Genomic DNA, 18,189 nt, shown 5'->3' with positions numbered 1-18,189 from the left:
AACTGTTGTAAGTTGCGGACGACCTGTATAACCTTAGATGGCTAAATATCACACCTAACATTTTCTCAAAGCAAGAAGGTTTTGATGTTTGTTCAATGATACAAACTAAACACTACTAACTCATAACTGTTTTCTATGGGTCAGGAGTCAGCAACACACAGCTCTGGAGCCACATGTGGCTCTTTCCTCCCTCTGCTGTGGCTCCTTGTCGCAGGTCGGCACTACAATTTTGAGAGGAGCTTCTGGTTGGGAGGGGCGAAAGCACAGCACACCAGGAGGAGATTCTATGGCAAGGGACGGGTTTTCCGGTCAGCTCCACAATTGATAGGGTTTTGGTTAGGACAGGTAGAGGAAAAAGGACACCGCACTAGGAGGAGACTCTATGGTGGGGGAACTGGACTTCCGGTCGGCTCCAGAACTGAATTGTGGCTTCCGGTTAGGACTTTTGTGGTTCTTTGAGTGTTTAAGGTTGCCGACTTCTGCTTTGGGTGGAAGTTTTCTTTCTTTTTCCAACCACGTTAAGCTCCCCTTTAGGTTTATATTTATATTGAGACTTTGGAAAAAGTTCAGAGAAGAGCGACTAAGGTGATCAAAGGCCTGGAGGCTAAAACATATGAAGAACGGCTGCAGGATTTGGGCTTGGCTAGTCTAAAGAAAAGAAGAATTAGGGGTGACATGATAGCCGTATTCCCGTATTTGAGGGGCTGCCACAAAGAAGAGGGGGTCAAATTACTCTCCAAAGCACCGGAGGGCAGGACCAGAAACAATGGATGGAAACTAATCAAGGAGAGAAAGCAACTTGGAACTAAGGGGAAACTTCCTAACAATGGGGACAATTAACCAGTCGAATGGCTTGCTTTCAGAAATCGTGGGCTCTTCATCACTGGAGGTTTTTAAGAAGACTTGATTTCATTGCAGGCCACATCAGGGTTATGTTTGACTTCGGAGGGCCGGGGCCATGGCCATGGTTGAAGATGTACTTAATACAATACAATAGCAGAGTTGGAAGGGACCTTGGAGGTCTTCTAGTCCAACCCTCTGCCTAGGCAGAAAACCCTATACCGTTTCAGACAAATGGCTATCCAACATCTTCTTAAAGACTACCAGTGTTGGGGCATTCACAACTTCTGGAGGCAACTTCTGTTCCACTAATTAATTGTTCTGACTGTCAGGAAATTTCTCCTCAGTTCTAAGTTGCTTCTCTCCTTGATTAGTTTCTGCCCATTGCTTCTTGTTCTACCCTCAGGTGCCTTGGAGAATAGCTTGACTCCCTTTTCTTTGTGGCAACCCCTGAGATATTGGAAGACTGCTATCATGTCTCCCCTAGTCCTTCTTTTCATTAAACTAGACATACCCAGTTCCTGCAACTGTTCTTCATACGTTTTAGCCTCAAGTCCCCTAATGCTCTTTGTTGCTCTTCTCTGCACTCTTTCTAGAGTCTCCGCATCTTTTCTACATTGTGGCGACCAAAACTGAATGCAGAATTCAAGTGTGGCCTCCTCACCAAGGCATTATAAAGTGATATTAACACTTCATGTGATCTTGATTCTATCCTTCTGTTGATGCAGCCTAGAACTTTTTCCATTCTTTCTTTCCACACTACTCCCTGACCTTCAGAAGACTCTGCCGGCCAAAAATGGGCAATGCGGGGGGTGCCACAAGGCCACTGCATGGCCTGTTTTTGGCATCCCCAGCCTCCAGAAGGACTCTGACCCCAAAACTGGCTGGCAGAGGCACTAAAGGTCAGTCTTTTGATGTTTCCAGGCCAGCCCCGCAGGCCACATTTAAGCACTCGTTGGGCTGGATGCGGCCTACAGGCCTTGAGTTTGACACCCCTGGATTAGACAATCACTTATCTGAAATGTTATAGGTTCTCCTGCTTGAGCAAGGGGCTTCACTAGGACAGTGGTCACCAACTGGTGGTTCGTGCACCACTGGTGGTCCACAAGAACATTTTGATGGTCCTCAGAAAAATTATTTGCATTTTATATATTGCACTAAATCAGGGGTCCTCAAACTACGGCCCCTGGGCCAGATGCGTGCAATGAATGCTTGTGTTGCTGCAGAGAGTCTCCCCCTTCGGGGTCTTTTTGTGTGGGTCGGAGGGGAGGGCAGAAATTCCAACTTGGCCTCTGCTTCAGCCTCCTGGTGCGGGGCTTTGGGCGAAGGCTGGAGGGAAACACCGCTGGTGGCAAAGAGCCGAGGGCCTCGTTCCAATGGGACTGCATTACGGCCTGGAACTGGCTAACCATCTCAGCCCACTGAGCCTCTAGGTGCTGGTACCTGGCCTTGCACTCCTGCAGGTCTTCCCTCTGCTTGGAAAGCCTATGTTCCTAGTCCTCAGTGAGGTGCTTCTGCTGAGCCTCTTTCTCGGTCAGTTCCAATTTGAACAGAGCCAACTGTTTTGCCAACTCTTTCTCATGGTGGCTGCTTAGCTCCAACAACTGCTTCCTGTTGGGGCCCTAAGGAGCCCAGGCAGGGAGTTGAGGAGTGGCTAGGAGGGGAGGGGGGAGTAGAGGCCGGCGAGGCATCCTTCGATGTGAGTGACATTGAGTTGGCCGTGCCCACCCACTCACGTGACCACCTAGCCACACCCACCCAGCCCCACTCTATAATGGAAGGCAGTAAGGCCAAAATAGAAAAGTCAAAGAATTTGAGGAAGGAAGAATTGAAAATTGGGATCCCACCTTGTCTGACGTTCGTTGCCTCTATTCTTTGCCTTTATGTTCAAGAAACCCCAATTTCACCCTTTTTTGAAGCTTAAGCTTGAAATATAATGTTATAAAGGAGCCCTACTCTACTGCTCCGATTCACCTTAGCAAAACATAAGGGTGGAAAGCCCTGTGAAGAATTTATTTTATCAATTCATTACCATCCTCCCTTCTCCTTTGCCTCTCCTGCTTCGGTTCCCATCCTTGCTGGCTGTCTCTTATTTTTGGGTTTCGGTTGAGTAATTGATTGGGGAGAAAGTTGTGTGCCAATAAAGGCAACAGCTTGCTAAGCAGAAATGTTAAAGGCCCGAGCTGCCGTCCGTTTGATCAATTGTGTTTACTCGGAGATGGAAGAAAGCGTTCCCGCTGTGATGGAATGGAAGGATTACTTTTGTGTCTGTCAGCAACTAAAACCCTCTAGAAAGGAAGAAAAATGCACAGCGCAAGCACTGGCATCAGCCTTGGTCGAACGTCTCGCGGAGAAAGTCTGTACAGGGCTCAGTTCAAAGGTCCATCCCAGTAGCTGGCTTTCCTCTGACTCATCCCGCTGCTTCAGGAGGTTTTAGCTGAACAAACTTTGCTTCTCAAAACTCTTAACGGCAAATGTTTGTCTGAAGTCTAGCAAAATTGGGTGTGGCAGGAATTGGGGGATGTCTACTCTAGAGAAAAAGAAGGACCAGGGAGGACATGATAGCACTATTTCAGTATTGGAGAGGCTGCCACAAAGAAGAGGGGGTCAACCTGTTTTCCAAAGGACCAGAAAGCCAGACAAGAAGCAATGGATGGGAACCAATGGAGGAGAGGAGCAACCTGGAATTAAAGAGAAACTTCCTTAGCAGTGGGGACAATTAACCAGTGCAAGTGCTTGCCTTCAGAAGTCTTAGGTGCATCATCACTGGAGGTTTTTAAGAAGAGACTAGATCAGGGGTCGGCAACCCAAGGCTCTGGAGCCGCATGTGTCTCTTTCATCCCTCTGCTGCGGCTCCCTATCGCTGGTCAGCTCCACAGTTGATAAGGCTTTCAGTTATGACAGGTAGAGGAAAAAGGACGCCGTGTTAGGGTGAGACTCTATGGTGGGGGAACTGGACTTCTGGTCAGCAGAGGAAAAAAGACGCCATGCTATGAGGAGACTCTATGGTGGGGGAACTGGACTTCCGGTCAGCAGAGGAAAAAGGATGCCACACTAGGAGAAGACTCTATGGTGGAGGAACTGGACTTCTGGTCGGCAAAGGAAAAAGGACGCCATACTATAAGGAGACTCTATGGTGGGGGAACTGGACTTCTGGTCGGCAGAGGAAAAAGGACGCCGCTCTAGGAGGAGACACTATGGAGGGGGAACTGGACTTCTGGTCGGCAGAGGAAAAAGGACGCCATACTATAAGGAGACTCTATGGTGGGGGAACTGGATTTCTGGTTGGCAGAGGAAAAAGGACGCTGTGCTATGAAGAGACTCTATGGTGGGGGAACTGGATTTCTGGTCGGCAGAGGAAAAAGGACACCGTGCTATGAGGAGACTCAATGGTGGGGGAACTGGACTTCTGGTCGGCAGAGGAAAAAGGACACCGTGCTATGAGGAGACTCTATGGTGGGGGAAGTGGACTTCTGGTCGGCAGAGGAAAAAGGACGCCATACTATAAGGAGACTCTATGGTGGGGGAAACTAGACTTCTGGTCGGCAGAGGAAAAGGATGCTGCGCTAGGAGGAGACTCTATGGTGGATACTCTATGGTGGTCTCTATAGGGGATTCTATGGCGGAGACATGAGACTATCTATCTATCATCTATCATCAAGAGCCATGGTGGTTAGAACGCAGTATTTCAGGCTAACTCTGCCCACTGCCAGCAGTGCGATCCTGACCGGTTCAAGGTTGACTCAGCCTTCCATCCTTCTGAGGTCAATAAAATAAGGACCAGATTGTTGGGGGCGATAGGCTGACTGTAAACCCCTTAGAGAGGGCTGAGAAGCTGTATACAGGTAATCCTCAATTTACGACAGTCCGTTTAATGATCATTCAATGTCACAACGGCACTGAAAAAAGTAAGCTATGACAATTTTCGCACTTACGACCGTTGCAGCATCCCTGTGGTCACATGATCAAAATTTGGATGCTTGGCAAGGCGTTTTGCAACCTTTTGACATGCAAAGTCAATAGGGTATACAGATTCACTAAAAACAACATTACCAACTTAACAAATGCAACGATTCACTGAAGAACTTGGCAAGAAAAGCCCTAAAATGAGACACTTAACAAATGTTTCACTTAACAACATAAATGTTGGGCTCCGTTATGGTCGTACCTCGAGGACTACCTGTATAGGTCTGAGTGCTACAGCTATTGCTATTCCTCCTTTGCAGAGTAACCTTTTGAAATAGGTCCCTGCTCATAATCCTGTTGTGTACAGTGACAAATACTCCGTTTTGATTTTCATGTCTAAAATATCCACTCTAATGTATTCAGCCTTTGACGCCTGGTGTCAAAGCAACTATCCTAAGGCTACAATAGCAATTCTCTTCAGGCACAGATTATTGGTTTCTCAGCTATGGAGAATATATATATATATATATGGTCATGTAATGCCTAAGCTTTGAAATGTCTTTTTGGATAGAAGCCTTTTGATTGACAGCTGCTCCGAGCTTCTCCGTCAACATTCCACGTGCAATTATAGTCAGCTACTGCTCAGTGGCTAAGGTGCTGTGCTTGTCAGTCAGAAAGGTCGGCAGTTTGGTGGCTCGAATCCCTAGCGCCGCATAATGGAGTGAGCTCCCGTTACTTGTCCCAGCTTCTGCCAATCTAGCAGTTCAAAAACACGTAAAAAATGCAAGTAAAAAAACAGGGACTACCTCTGGTGGGAAGGTAACAGCGTTCTTTGCTCCTTTGGCATTTAGTCATGCCGGTCACATGACCATGGAGACGTCTTCGGACAGCGCTGGCTCTTCAGCTTTGAAACGGAGATGAGCACTGCCCCCTAGAGTCTGGAACGACTAGCACATATGTGTGAAGAGAACCTTTATCTTTTACTGCTCAGCATTTGAGTGCGTATCGTCTCCTGCCATTTTTCCTGTTGGTGCTGTCATTACTGCAGTGAAAGCGGGTTGGCAAGACACATGAGATCTCAATACAGGTAGTCCTCGGCTTACGGTGGGTCACTTAGTAACCTTTCAAAGTTATGATGATCGCTTAAAAAGACCCCTGGCAATCAGCTCCTATTTATGGCTGTTGGCCAGATTATGACATTTTTGCCCCACACTGGCATTTCCTGCCAACAAAAGGTTGGCTTAATGACTGTGTCATTTGCTGAATGACCACAGCAAAAAAAAAAAAGCGTCTTAAAATCAGGCATAAAATGGCAAGCTCAGTTATGTAAGTCAAGGACTGTTTCTATTGTAGATGCTGTCCATATTTCAGGAGGGAAAAGTAGAGAAGGCACCATTATGGAGAAGGCAGACTTCTGGTGATCTAACAAATAATCCTTTTTGTCATTGTTTTAAGTTAGAATAGAAGTTTCTTCTTCTTCTTGTGCCATATCTGTCATTGGATCTTGGTGATCATGTTGGCAATCCTATTTTTATTGCACGAAAAAGTGCTGCTGAGTTTTGTCCAAACCAGTCCCATAGATTTTGAAGCCTTGATGTTCTTCGTCTGCCTGGACCTCGTTGTATTTTTCTGGATGTCACATCACATGTCCGAAATACTCTAACTTTCGCTTTTTAACGGCTTTGATGTTTTCCCTTGGCTTTCCCAGGTGGCTTATCACTTCCCCATTTGTGATTTTGTCAACCCAGCTTATACGTAACAGCCGCCTGTAAATCCACATTTCAAATGCTTCTAGTTTCTAGAATAGAATAGAATTCATTACTGGCCAAGTGTGATTGGACACACAAGGAATTTGTCTCCGGGACATTAAGAATGGAGTGAAGGGGAGTGAAAGGGAAGGGAAGGGAAGGGAGGAGAGGAGGGGAAGGGGAGAGGAGATGGGGAGGAAGAGAAGAGAATAGGGTGTCAGGGTTCCAAATATCATGCAAAAGTAAATCAGAGTCCAAGGCAAAGTATTGCTCAAAGTTCCAATTTATTAAGAGAGCCATATTGGCACATCTGGGAAAAACCTGAATCTGAAATCTTCCCGGTTCTCCCAGCCTAGTTGAAAGTTCATGATCTTTCCCCCACACCCACAAGTCCATCCCATGGTCCAATCTTCCACTGCCATGCTGGCAGTTCCGCCCATCCAGTTCCGGTCAGGTGCAGAGGTGCAAAGACAAAGGATGACCTTGGCTTACTAGGAAGAATTTTGTTATAGCTACATAGCATCTAACTCTGTACAATCCCCCCTCCCATTTTCCCACAATTGAAAATGTATAGTAGAAGAATAGAAAGTGTGGCAGGCCAAAGATCCAAAAGAAAAGATGGCTGCAGGCCTGACATAGGGCTTGAAGGGACCTCAGAGGTGTTCTAGTCCAACCCCCTCAAGCAGGAAACCCTATACGATGGCTGCTTTACAAAACTGCTGCGTTTACTGAACAAGCATCATTTTATGACCATTATAATATATGGTGATAATGGAGAGTCTCCATTATGGTCATAAGTCGAGGACTATTTTTATAATGCTTCTGTGGTGGCACAATGGTTTGCCCAATGGCAAACAAAAGGCACTTTCCTGGTATTGTATAAGCACACACAAACAAACACCTTGTAGAGATGGTTTTGAAATCTCGACAATCAAAATGTCATTCTCCAGCCCAATTACGAGCCAATTTCGATCCCCTTTTGAAAGCTCATCCCCTTTCATCAAAGATACGTTCTTCTGTGAAAGACGACAAAAGCTTTGCTGCGGGTTAGCGTTTCCAATTTTCCCAGAACAGAAGCCCAACCAATCTTTTACCCACACGTCGTTGCCCTTTTTGTGTCTTTGTGTGACCTCGAAGAACATGTTCTCAATAATGGAACAACCCCAGGCAAGAATCTCGCTAACTCTTGATCAGGTCAAGGATCACAAGACAATTAATTACTAGCAGTTTTCAGGTCTTCGGAGTACAAGCAAAGGTGCTGACACTTCCTTTTGTGCCTTGGCTTCCGTTGGGTTGAGCCTTCGATGTGTTGCTGACACACCATTCTGGGTAACTTCTTGGTACTTGACATTATCCGTTTTTTTAAAGATCCCTGGTTTGCTATGAATAGTGTCAACTCTTCCTCCTCTTCTTTGCTTCCATCCACAAATACCATATTTTTCAGAGTATAAGATGCACTTTTTCCTCCCCTAAAAGATGGTGAAAATTTGGGTGTGCCTTATACACCAAATGTAGTCTCGCCCACTCTCTGTTCCCCTCCCTTTGGCCTCTGCCTCCCAGCAATTTGCCTCCTTGCAGCAAACAGTCTGTTTCAGTTTCAGATTCAGTACAGCTTGATTAGCACAAGCAGCTGATGGTCGGTTGAATCGGATCAGGCTGCAGGGATTGCCATTGCCTATTGCCACCTCCGAGACCCCATTTTCGGCCTCCATGCGGTCCATTTTCTGCTCATTCCAATCCTTGCTGCCCAGAACAGGTAGAAAATGGGGCACACGGAGGCTGAAAATGGGGTGTACACAGGCTGAAAATGGGATGCAGAGGCCAAAAATGGGGTGCACAGAGGTGGCAATAAGCAATGGCTGGGAGGCCGATCCAACTGATAATCAGCTGCTTCTGCTAATCAGGCTGTGCTGAAATTGAAACAAGCTGTTGTTTGCTGCAAGGAGGCAAATTGCTGGGAGGCAGAGGCAGATTTTTTTTCTTGTGCTAATCAGGCTAAACTGAACCTGAAACAGGCTGTTTGCTGTTTGCTGCAAGGAGGCAAATTGCTGGGAGGCAGAGGCAGATATTTTTTCTTGTTTTCCTCCCCAAAAGCTAGGTGCATCTTATACTTTTGAACATCTTATACTCCGAAAAATACGGTATATGTCATGTCAGTGGCCTCCCAATCGTTTGGGCACCAGGGACCAGTTCCGCAGGCGGAGGGGAGAATTTCCACGGACCGATACCTGGCCATGGTCCAAGGATTGGAAACTTCTGTTAGGGTTCCAAGTAATAAATTATGTTAGTTACACGATTGTTCAGCGAATCTGGCTTCCCCATTCTGACTTTCCTTGTCAGAAGTTTGCAAAAATTGTCCATATGACCTCGGGACATTACAACTGTCATAAATACATGCCAGTGGCCGAGCCTCCGAATTTTGATCACGTGACCATGGAGATGCTGCAATGGTCGTAAGTGTGAAAAACAGTCATACGTCATTTTTTCCCTTGCCATTGTAATTTCAAACAGTTATTAAATGAAAGGTTGAAAGTTGAGAACTACCTGTAATAGTTTTTAATCTTCTTCTACATATATAAAAGAGCTGTGTGTATGTATGTTCCAGCATAACTCTGGAACGCCTCGAGCAATTTCAACCAAACTTGGTACACAGATGACTTACTCTCTGGAAACAAATACTGTGGGGGTAAGACACCCCTAACACCCCTCGTGTGTTCTGTTAAGATACAGCCTGTTGTGCCTCAAAATGGCTTCTACTATAGTGCCTTAAAATGACTTTTACTGTGCAGTGCAGTGGAGTTGCCCTAGTAACAGATTCAGAGTACTCCACAAGGGGGAAAATCCAACATTAGAAATTACGTTTGGTCCAGACATTTTCCTCCTATTAGTAAATACCCGGGCAATGCCGGGTTATCGGCTAGTAGTAGATAAAGGGTAGGTCAAATTGCTTGACTGATATTAGATTTCTATATCTGTGACATTTTCAATGTTATATAGCATGGGTGTCAAACTCAAGGATTCCAGACTGAATCTAGCCCGTGCTGTGATCAGATTTGCCCGTGGGGTCATCCTGGTCTACCCAATGCGAAAAGGAAAGGTCACGCCAGCATGGCTTTGGCCCGGTGTACCCAATGCGAAGTGGAAACATGCCAGCAGTTTGGGGAGTAGCGTCAACCTGGCCACGCCCACCCAGTTGCCCCCCCAAGTCAATTACAGCCTTGATACAGCCCTCAATGAAATTGAGTTTGACACCCCTGTTATATAGCAATTTTGTAAACATAGATATAGATGTTCATAAGTTGTGGACCTGTTTTGCAAAAGGAGGACAATTGTTATTGCAGAAATATATTGATCAGAATTCAACAAGAGGGAGCGGACATTTTAAGTGTATGTTCAATATTTTCTTCCATACACTTTTTTCTTTGTTTTTGTTTTGTACTCTATTTTCTTGAATTCGATCCTGTATCTCAACTTTGGAAATAAATAAATAACAATTATAAGGAGAGGAAAAAAATACAACGGAGGTCTCGGGCAACTTCGAGTTGCCTCAATTATTTCCGGCAATTTTGTCTTTGTTTTAAGAATAAATGAATATGTAAAGAACTGTTTCTTTTTTGCTGTGGAGGGGATGTGTGTGAAAACACACATTCTGAATTTTTCACCCATTGAGCCAAAAGGTTTCCCATCAACGGATTATCCTACCGTGTTTCTCCAAAAAATAAGACATACAAAATAAGCACTTGGACTTATTTTCAGGGAGGTCTTATTATTTTTGAGGCGCAGGAGGCGACGAGCGTGGTCACCTCATGGCTGCTGCTGTGTTGCGTGTCCGTGGGCCTGCCGCTCTTTTTGTGGCGGCCGTTAGCGTGACAGAAGGAGCGCAGTGACCAAGGTTGCGGGAGCGGCCGTTAGGTAAGGGCGGGGGGGCATGAGGTGTGTTCCCCCTCCCTTCCCCCCCCCCCCCGGTCTTGCTGCCTCACCTCACATTGTTTGCTCGGCAAGCAACCAGAGGAAATGGCGGGGACTGGCTGCGCATGCATTTAAATATTCTAGGGCAGGGCTTATTTTCAGGGGAGGGCTTATTTTAGCGCATGCGCTCAGAAGCCTGATTGGGCTTATTATCCAGGGAGGTCTTATTTTTGGGGAAACCGGGTGTCAACGAGGGAAGCACAAAGCAGAAATAAGGACATATATATTTTTGATAAAAACTCTCTGAGGCTTATCATCCCTTATCCCAATACCCCCTCCAGAATACATATATGTAGAGGCATCCATAAATTACCATCCCCCAAATACAACTGGCTGTTGTTTTGTCACTGTGGTATTCTCAGTGGGCGTCTTTTGTGGCCAAAAGCAATTTAGCAAACCACTGGTGCTCTAATTGCCTTCAAGATGCCTTCAAGATGCTTTAGAATATGGCGTGAAGATCAGCTGGAATCCTGTCCAGCTTTTCTTCATAAAGAATAGAGCTATTTTGCAACAATAAGCTAAACTTGTGTTATTAAAGTACGACACTCAAAAAGGCCCTGCGCTGAGGCAGCCTGGCTCTTCAGCAAACGGGAAAGGATCAATAGACAGCATTTAACCATCTGGCGATCTAATCCGCTTGTCATTTTAAAACTTTCTCGTCCCTGGATAGCAAATCCAAATACAATACAATAGCAGAGTTGGAAGGGACCTTGGAGGTCTTCTAGTCCAACCCCCTGCCTAGCCAGGAAAGCCTCTACAGTTTCAGACAAATGGCTATCCAACATCTTCTTAAAGACTTCCAGTGTTGGGGCATTCACAACTTCTGGAGGCAAGCTGTTCCACTGATTAATTGTTCTAACTGTCAGGAAATTTCTCCTCAGTTCTAAGTTGCTTCTCTCCTTGATTAATTTCCACCCATTGCTTCTTGTCCTGCCTTCAGGTGCCTTGGAGAATAGTTTGACTCCCTCTTCTTTGTGGCAACCCCTGAGTAATTGGAAGACTGCTATCATGTCTCCCCTAGTCCTTCTTTTCGTTAAACTAGACATACCCGGTTCCTGCAACCGTTCTTCATATGTTTTAGCCTCCAGTCCCCTAATCATCTTTGTTGCTCTTCTCTGCACTCTTTCTAGAGTCTCCACATCTTTTTTACATCAAACTGAATGCAGTATTCCAAGTGATATTTCTTCAAACTTTGGTTTAAAGCAGAGGTGTCAAAGTCAAGCCCAAGAGAAAATGGATAAAAGAGGAAGTAGGGGGAAAAGTGTAGTATTAGTAGATTAAAAGGAATAGTAGCATGACTTGTATTGCTATGCAACTAATTAAGAAATAAAGGACACATAGTATATTGTTAATTGTAGAAAAAAACTGAAAGAAATGGTCTCTGTCAAAACGTAACTAGAGGATATATACTGTTTATAGTAATATAGACCAATAGAGAAATATGAAACGATCCTTTGGTGCAATTTTTGAAGGGGCAATTGAAGATATTGTTTATGTATTAAGAAAAAAATGAATATAAAAAATGGAAAATAATGGAAGAAAATAATTTGGCTGAAAGTGAAAACCAATCTACGATGTAAAATGGAATATGTAAAGGTGAGGGTGTAAAAGGGAACAACTGGTCAACACTTTGTTTCTATAATATGTGTAAAGATGTATTAAAAAAATTTTAAAAAAAACTTTGAAAAAAATAATCAAGTCTTGCGGCCCGATCTGGAACATGGAGTGCATAAATCTGGTCTGCAGGGCCGCCCTGGAAATAGCAAAGGATCAGTCAATGGTGCCTCTGGTAGCCAAAATGGGGTTGGGGGGCGTCACCCCATGCCCTGTTTTGCCTGGCAGGATGCTGCAGGAGGCATCCGCCCTATCTCCCCCCCACCTCTTCTTCCCACTCAGCCCATGGAGGAGAATTACAATGCTGATCCGGCCCTCGAAGAAATCCAGTTTGACACCCCTGGTCTAAAGAGCCAAAAACTTTGTTATTTGTATTTTAAATTATTAAACCGTCCCACTGAGGGCAGGTACGGTGTTTTTCAAAGCATAAGATGCACCTTTTTCCCTCAAAAAAACAGGGTGAAAATCTGTTATATTATATATGTTATATATAATATATATATTATATATGTTATATTATGTTATATATAAATCTGTCAGTGTCTTATACACTGAATACAGCATATTTTGCCTCATGAAACTCCACCCCCTTCACCAAAATGGCCGCACATAGCTTGTAGGAGGCTTTCAGAGGCTGGGGAGGGCAGAAATGAGCGAAAAATGGCCAGGTTTTTTTGCTCAATTTTTCCCCCAGTCCCCAAGAGCATTCTATAAGCTTCCTAATGCCCCCCATTTTTTTACAAAAAAACGGGCTCGTTTTGTTGAAACCAAAAAAGGGTCATTTTTTGCTCATTTTTGTCCCCCCACCCCACCCGGAACACACTATAAGCCTCCTAAAGGCTATTCATGTTCGTGAAAAACAGGGCGCTTTTGGCAGGTCTGCAGAGTGCTTAAATTTTTTTTTTAATTTGCCTCTTCAAAACCTTGGTGCGTCTTATACTCTGGTGCGTCTTATACTCCGAAAAATACAGTAGTGGGTGAAAGCTTGTCAAAGAAAGATCCCTCCTAGAATGTTCTAGGTGAAATTTCCTGTCAGTTAAAACAGTTGATCAGTGGAATGGCTGGTATTTGTCCAGAATGGTATAGGGTCTCCTGCTTAAGCAGCGGGTTGGACTAGAACAGGGGTGTCAAACTCGATGTCATTGAGGGCCGCATCAGAGTTGTGTTTGACCTCCGGGGGTTGGAGGGTCCAGGATGGTTGTGGCCAGCTCGATGTCACTCCTGTCAGAGGCACCTGTGGTGGCCCGAGTGCTCTGCCAGTGAAAACAGGCTCCCGAGCTCTATTTTCGCCTGCCACGGCCTCCTGAAAATGAAGCTCGGGAGGGCCTCCTGAGCTCCATTTTCATTGGCACAAGGTTGCAGGAGGCCGTGGCAGCCGAAAACGGAGCTTGGTAGTCCGTTTTTGCAGACAGGGGCACCGCAGGCCAGTCCAGAGTGGCCCCGTGGGCTAAATCTAAGTACCTCACGGGCCGGATCTGGTTTGAGACTCCTGAACTAGAAGATCTGCAAGGTTCCTTGTGTTATTCTGTTACACTTGTACAGTCAAGGATACCCTTTCTGTGACAGTTATATTGTTATTTATTTTTCTCCCTCTTTCTCTTTTCTGTAGGGCAATTCTGGCCTGGGGTTCAGTATCGCTGGAGGAACAGATAACCCACATATCGGGGATGATCCCGGAATATTTATTACTAAGATAATACCAGGAGGAGCTGCTGCAGAGGATGGAAGACTCAGGTAATTTTTTATTTTCTAAACATAGAATCTGAAACTGTACCTGTTGTGACCTGCCAGCGGAGCTGGTGGCAGATTCGGACAGTGAGGAGGTTGGGGAGGAACATGGGCTGGTCCTGGAGTCTGGTGAAGGCTCTGAAGGACAGCTGGAGCCTGTTTCCAGTGTGCACACGCGCAGAGATGCCAGGAGAAGGGAACAGCTAAGAAACAAGGGTTGACTCGGGAGTAAAGCCTCTCATTTCACCTCGAGCAGTAACGAAGCGAGCCCCGGGCCGGCATCCCTGCCTGCTTCCACCGAGAGCCCCAGCGGCGAGGAATGCAAAGCGAAATAGGAGGCGCCTGGCCAGCAGAGATTCCGCGTGGAAGGCAAGGGAAGGGTGCAGCAGTGGGGGAGCCTGGCCATTTCCCAAGCCGGCTCTTGGAGAAAGGAGGCAGGGATGCCTGCCTGCATCCCACGGATGGGGCTTTCCTTGTTTGCCCGGCCCAATTTCTGGCATACCACTGGTTCGCCCCAACTGATAGTCAGAGCTAGCGGTTCGCCCGAACTGGTTTGAACCAGTAGAATCCCACCCCTGTGCCTCTGCCAGCAAAAACAGAACTCAGGAGGGCCACGTGCAAGCCCCCAAGCTCTGTTTACACTGGTAGAGGCTTGCAGGAGGCTGTCGCAGCCAAAAACGGAGCTCGGAAGCCCATTTTTGCTGGCAGAGTGCTGAGTCCGCCACAGGCGCCCCCAACACGAGTGATGTCGAGCTGGCCACACCCACCTGGCCACACCCACCCCAGTCCCCCTGAGGTCAAACACAACCCTGATGCAGCCCTCAATGAAATTGTGTTTGATACTCCTGTTGTATGCAATCAGCTGTGTGCTACAAGCTGGCGAGAAAAGCAGACACATTTCTAATCCGTGGAACAGCTTGCTGTTGGAGGCTTTCAAAAAGAGACTGGTCAGCCATTTATCTGAAATGGTACAGGGCAGTGATGGCTGACCTTTTTGTCATCACATGCCCAAAGTGCGCGCATACACATGCGCCCGCACCCATAATGCAATGCGTGCATATGCACAAACTTCCCGCGCATCCCACTCCCCGTGCATGCACGCATGACCTCCTCATGGGTGCCCCAGCCCCTGTGCATGCACACACAACCCCCTGCGCCCCCCTGCACATGCGCCTCACCCCCCCCCTTGCCCATTTTTTGCTTCTAGGTTGGTACACAAAGCTTTCCAGGCCCAAAATGGGGCAGGGGAAGGCTTGCATGGTGCCCCATGCCCCTTTTTTGGCCTGGAAGGGCCACGGGAGTGCCGCGCGAGGCCCCAAAACATAATGTGAGCACTCCACTGCGCATGCACCCCACGCCTTGCACATGCGTGCATACGTACACCGCATGCGAGACAGAGAGCCGGAGACCAGCTGGCCGGCGGGAGGCATGCACATGCGCAGTGGAACTGGGCTGGAGCGATGGCTGGTGTGCCCTAAAAGAGGTCTTTATGTGCTGTCTGTGGCATGCGTGCCATAGGTTCCCCATCACGGGTATAGGATCTCCTGTTCAAGCCAGAGGTTGGACTAGAAGACCTCCAAGGTCCCTTCCGACTCTTATCAGTCTAGATTTCTATGAGTTCTTTGTGCTCTTGTCAGCCATCACCAATCACTCTCAGGCTTCAGTGCAAAACAGCCCCTTTTTTAAAGGCTCTCTCGTTCAGATTTGCTGCCCTCATTTGTGTTCCTTCAACAAGTTTGAACAAGATCGTGCCAAGTGAGTTTTCCCACCTCTGGCCAAGGGAGGCATCTCTTCTGCTCCTTCGTGCGATGACGTCTCTCCATTCAGAAGAAGAAGAAGAAGAAATGGGTGGAATTTTGGCCCGGGGGTTTGTTGTGACTCTTTTAATTTGTTGGCGTATTTTTGTCAAGGACAAATCCAATCCAGAAAGCTAGGGAGAAAAAGATGAAAGCTGCTTGCAACATAGCAATTTGGAAGAGGAGAATGTGTTGCAACCAGTTTTCTGGCTGGGATTGAGAAGCTGCTGCTTTGACTTTTTTACCAGAGTGACTTTTTCCGAAACTCCAATTTGACAGGTAACTAAGAAGGCGCCTTCTCTTCTTCTGGGTTCACCTTTTTAATCTCATTTGAGACATTTGCATTTTGTTGCATCTACGTGGGATCCTTATTGTAACCTTGCATTGCTTAGCAGTTCTGGAAAAATTCAGAAGGTCCAGAATTCAGAGAGCACCTGATATATATCTGCAGCAAAGGATTAAGTTCTGTTAAGGCTTTTGTCGTTCTGTTAGATGCAGGGAGAATAAAACAGAAAGATATTTATGCCTTTCCTTCGTCATCTTCTGGTGAGCTTTAATACATGATATTTCTTGTTTACTGCTTGCCGGCTCTGGCAGAATGGGTGGTGAATCCAGATCCTTGCTTCCTGCTGTATCATTTCACCGATAAAAACTTTTTCTAACTTGGAATTTTATATATGGTTTAGTCGTTCAGGGAAGAAGTGGAGCATTGACGGAACAAAATCTGCATTGATAAAGGAGAATATTTGTAGCTCAAGGTTGAAATGCGGGGCCCTTGGTGCTTTCTGAGCTTGTTTGTTTTCTTGTACTGCTTTCATTACTGAGGTTGCTTGTTTTGTTTTATTTATTTAGTTTGTCAAATGTGCGAGATAACAGGTGTAAGTGTAAACATGGACATGAACACAGGAAATGAGTACGAATAAATGGAGACAGTAGGACAGGGACGGTAGGCACGCTGGTGTGCTAATGCACGCCCCCTTACAGACCTATTAGAAATGAGGTGAGGTCCACGGGAGACAGTTTGAGGTTGAAGCTGTGGAGGTTTGAGGATGTAACAACAGAGTCAGGTAGAGCATTCCAGGCGTTGACCACTCTGTTGCTGAAGTCGTATTTTCTGCAATCGAGTTTGGAGCGGTTTACCTTGAGTTTGTCTCTTATTGTTTGCCTGTGTATTATTGCGGTTGAAGCTGAAGAAGTCATTGACAGGTAGGAAGTTGTAGCAGGCAATTTTGTATACTACGCTTAGGTCAGACTGTAGTCGGCGTAGTTCTAGGTTATCCAAGCTCAAAATTTCGAGCCTGGTGGCGTAAGGTATTCTGTTGCGAGCAGAGGAGTGGAGGACTCTTCTCATGAAATACCTGTGGACTCGCTCAATTGCATTAATGTCCGATATACAATGTGGATTCCAGAGTATTCAAGAATTGGTCTGGCAAAAGTTTTGTATCCCCTAGTTTGCAGTACAACGTTATCGGGGAAGAAACTTCGCAAAAATTTCTTGTAACGACTTTCCTTACTCGAAGTAGTGAACATCGTCAGGGCTACTACGAAGGAGTGGGGTTTGCTCTCAGAAGCAGTGGCGTAGCGTGGGTTGTCAGCACCCGGGGCAAGGCAAGTAATTTGCGCCCCCTAACCCGTGGATTTTAGCACTCGAGTCTCTTCCACTAGATTAGTTAAAGAAACCCTTACCCCCTAAGCACTGGTGTGGTTCTCTCCCGCGCTCAGCGCTGCGCTGGGCGGCCGCTGCACTGTCCCTCCCTCAGATAGTCCCTCGCTCTCTCACCGCACCGCATGCCTGGCACCCCCCCCTCCACAGTGGGCGGCGACCTGGCGGCTCGGATCGGATTCGGAAGCCAGCACTGCAGTGAGAGAGAGTGAGTGAGCCAGGCAGGGGAAGAGAGCTGCGAGTGCGAGCGCGTCCCCCCCAGATGTTGCGTCCGGTGCGGCCGGCCCCCCCTGCACCTCCCACGCTACGCCACTGCTCAGAAGTCATCCAGGAACACCAAGTCAGAAGACAAGATGAAAAGACCCTTTCATTTCAGAACACATGGACAGACCATATTTCCAATTGAGTAAATGTGGCCATCCGAGACCAAGCCAAGTCAAAAAATGCTAGAAAGTTTCTAGAAGCTTGGCACGCTGACAAATTAGCCATCGATGGACACATAGACATCAACAATATCTATAGACAGGGGTGGGCTGTTCCGGTTTCCCTCTAGCGAAAATTCTGCACAGTTCGGCGAACCCCCAAATCCCACTCCTGGCTGGCCACGCCCGCCACGCCACACCCCTCCTGGGAGTCTCTATGTCAGGGGTGTCCAAACTTGGGAACTTTAAGACTTGTGGACTTCAACTCCCAGAATTCCCCAGCTGGGGAATTCTGGGAGTTGAAGTCCACAAGTCTTAAAGTTCCCAAGTTTGGACACCCCTGCTCTACGTGGCCTGTGTTGGATGCCAAATAAGTGCAGGCTCGCGTGGAGGCTCGGGGACGGTGAAAAGTGGGCCTCCCGGAGTCTCTGGAAGACGGGAAATGGGCCTGTTTCCGGCCTCAGGAAACCTCCGGAGCCTGGGGAGGCCATTTTCGCCCTTCT

At 46.7% G+C, this 18,189-nt stretch overlaps 1 protein-coding gene across 3 annotated transcripts in view; it reads left to right on the top strand.

Moving 5' to 3' along the window:
* Positions 1–18,189, top strand: part of LOC309390542 (disks large homolog 2) — a 303,450-nt gene that overhangs the window by 58,788 nt on the left and 226,473 nt on the right. For all 3 annotated transcript variants that reach the window (XM_081949959.1, XM_081949958.1, XM_081949963.1), the window contains exon 4: positions 13,687–13,811. In XM_081949959.1, the coding sequence (XP_081806085.1) occupies positions 13,687–13,811 (125 nt within the window). The remainder of the gene's footprint in view (positions 1–13,686; positions 13,812–18,189) is intronic.

The sequence above is a fragment of the Natrix helvetica genome (genome assembly GCF_964273705.1).
Source record: "Natrix helvetica genome assembly, chromosome: 4".
NCBI lineage: Eukaryota > Metazoa > Chordata > Lepidosauria > Squamata > Natricidae > Natrix > Natrix helvetica.
This window is presented reverse-complemented; position numbering and strand designations above follow the sequence as displayed.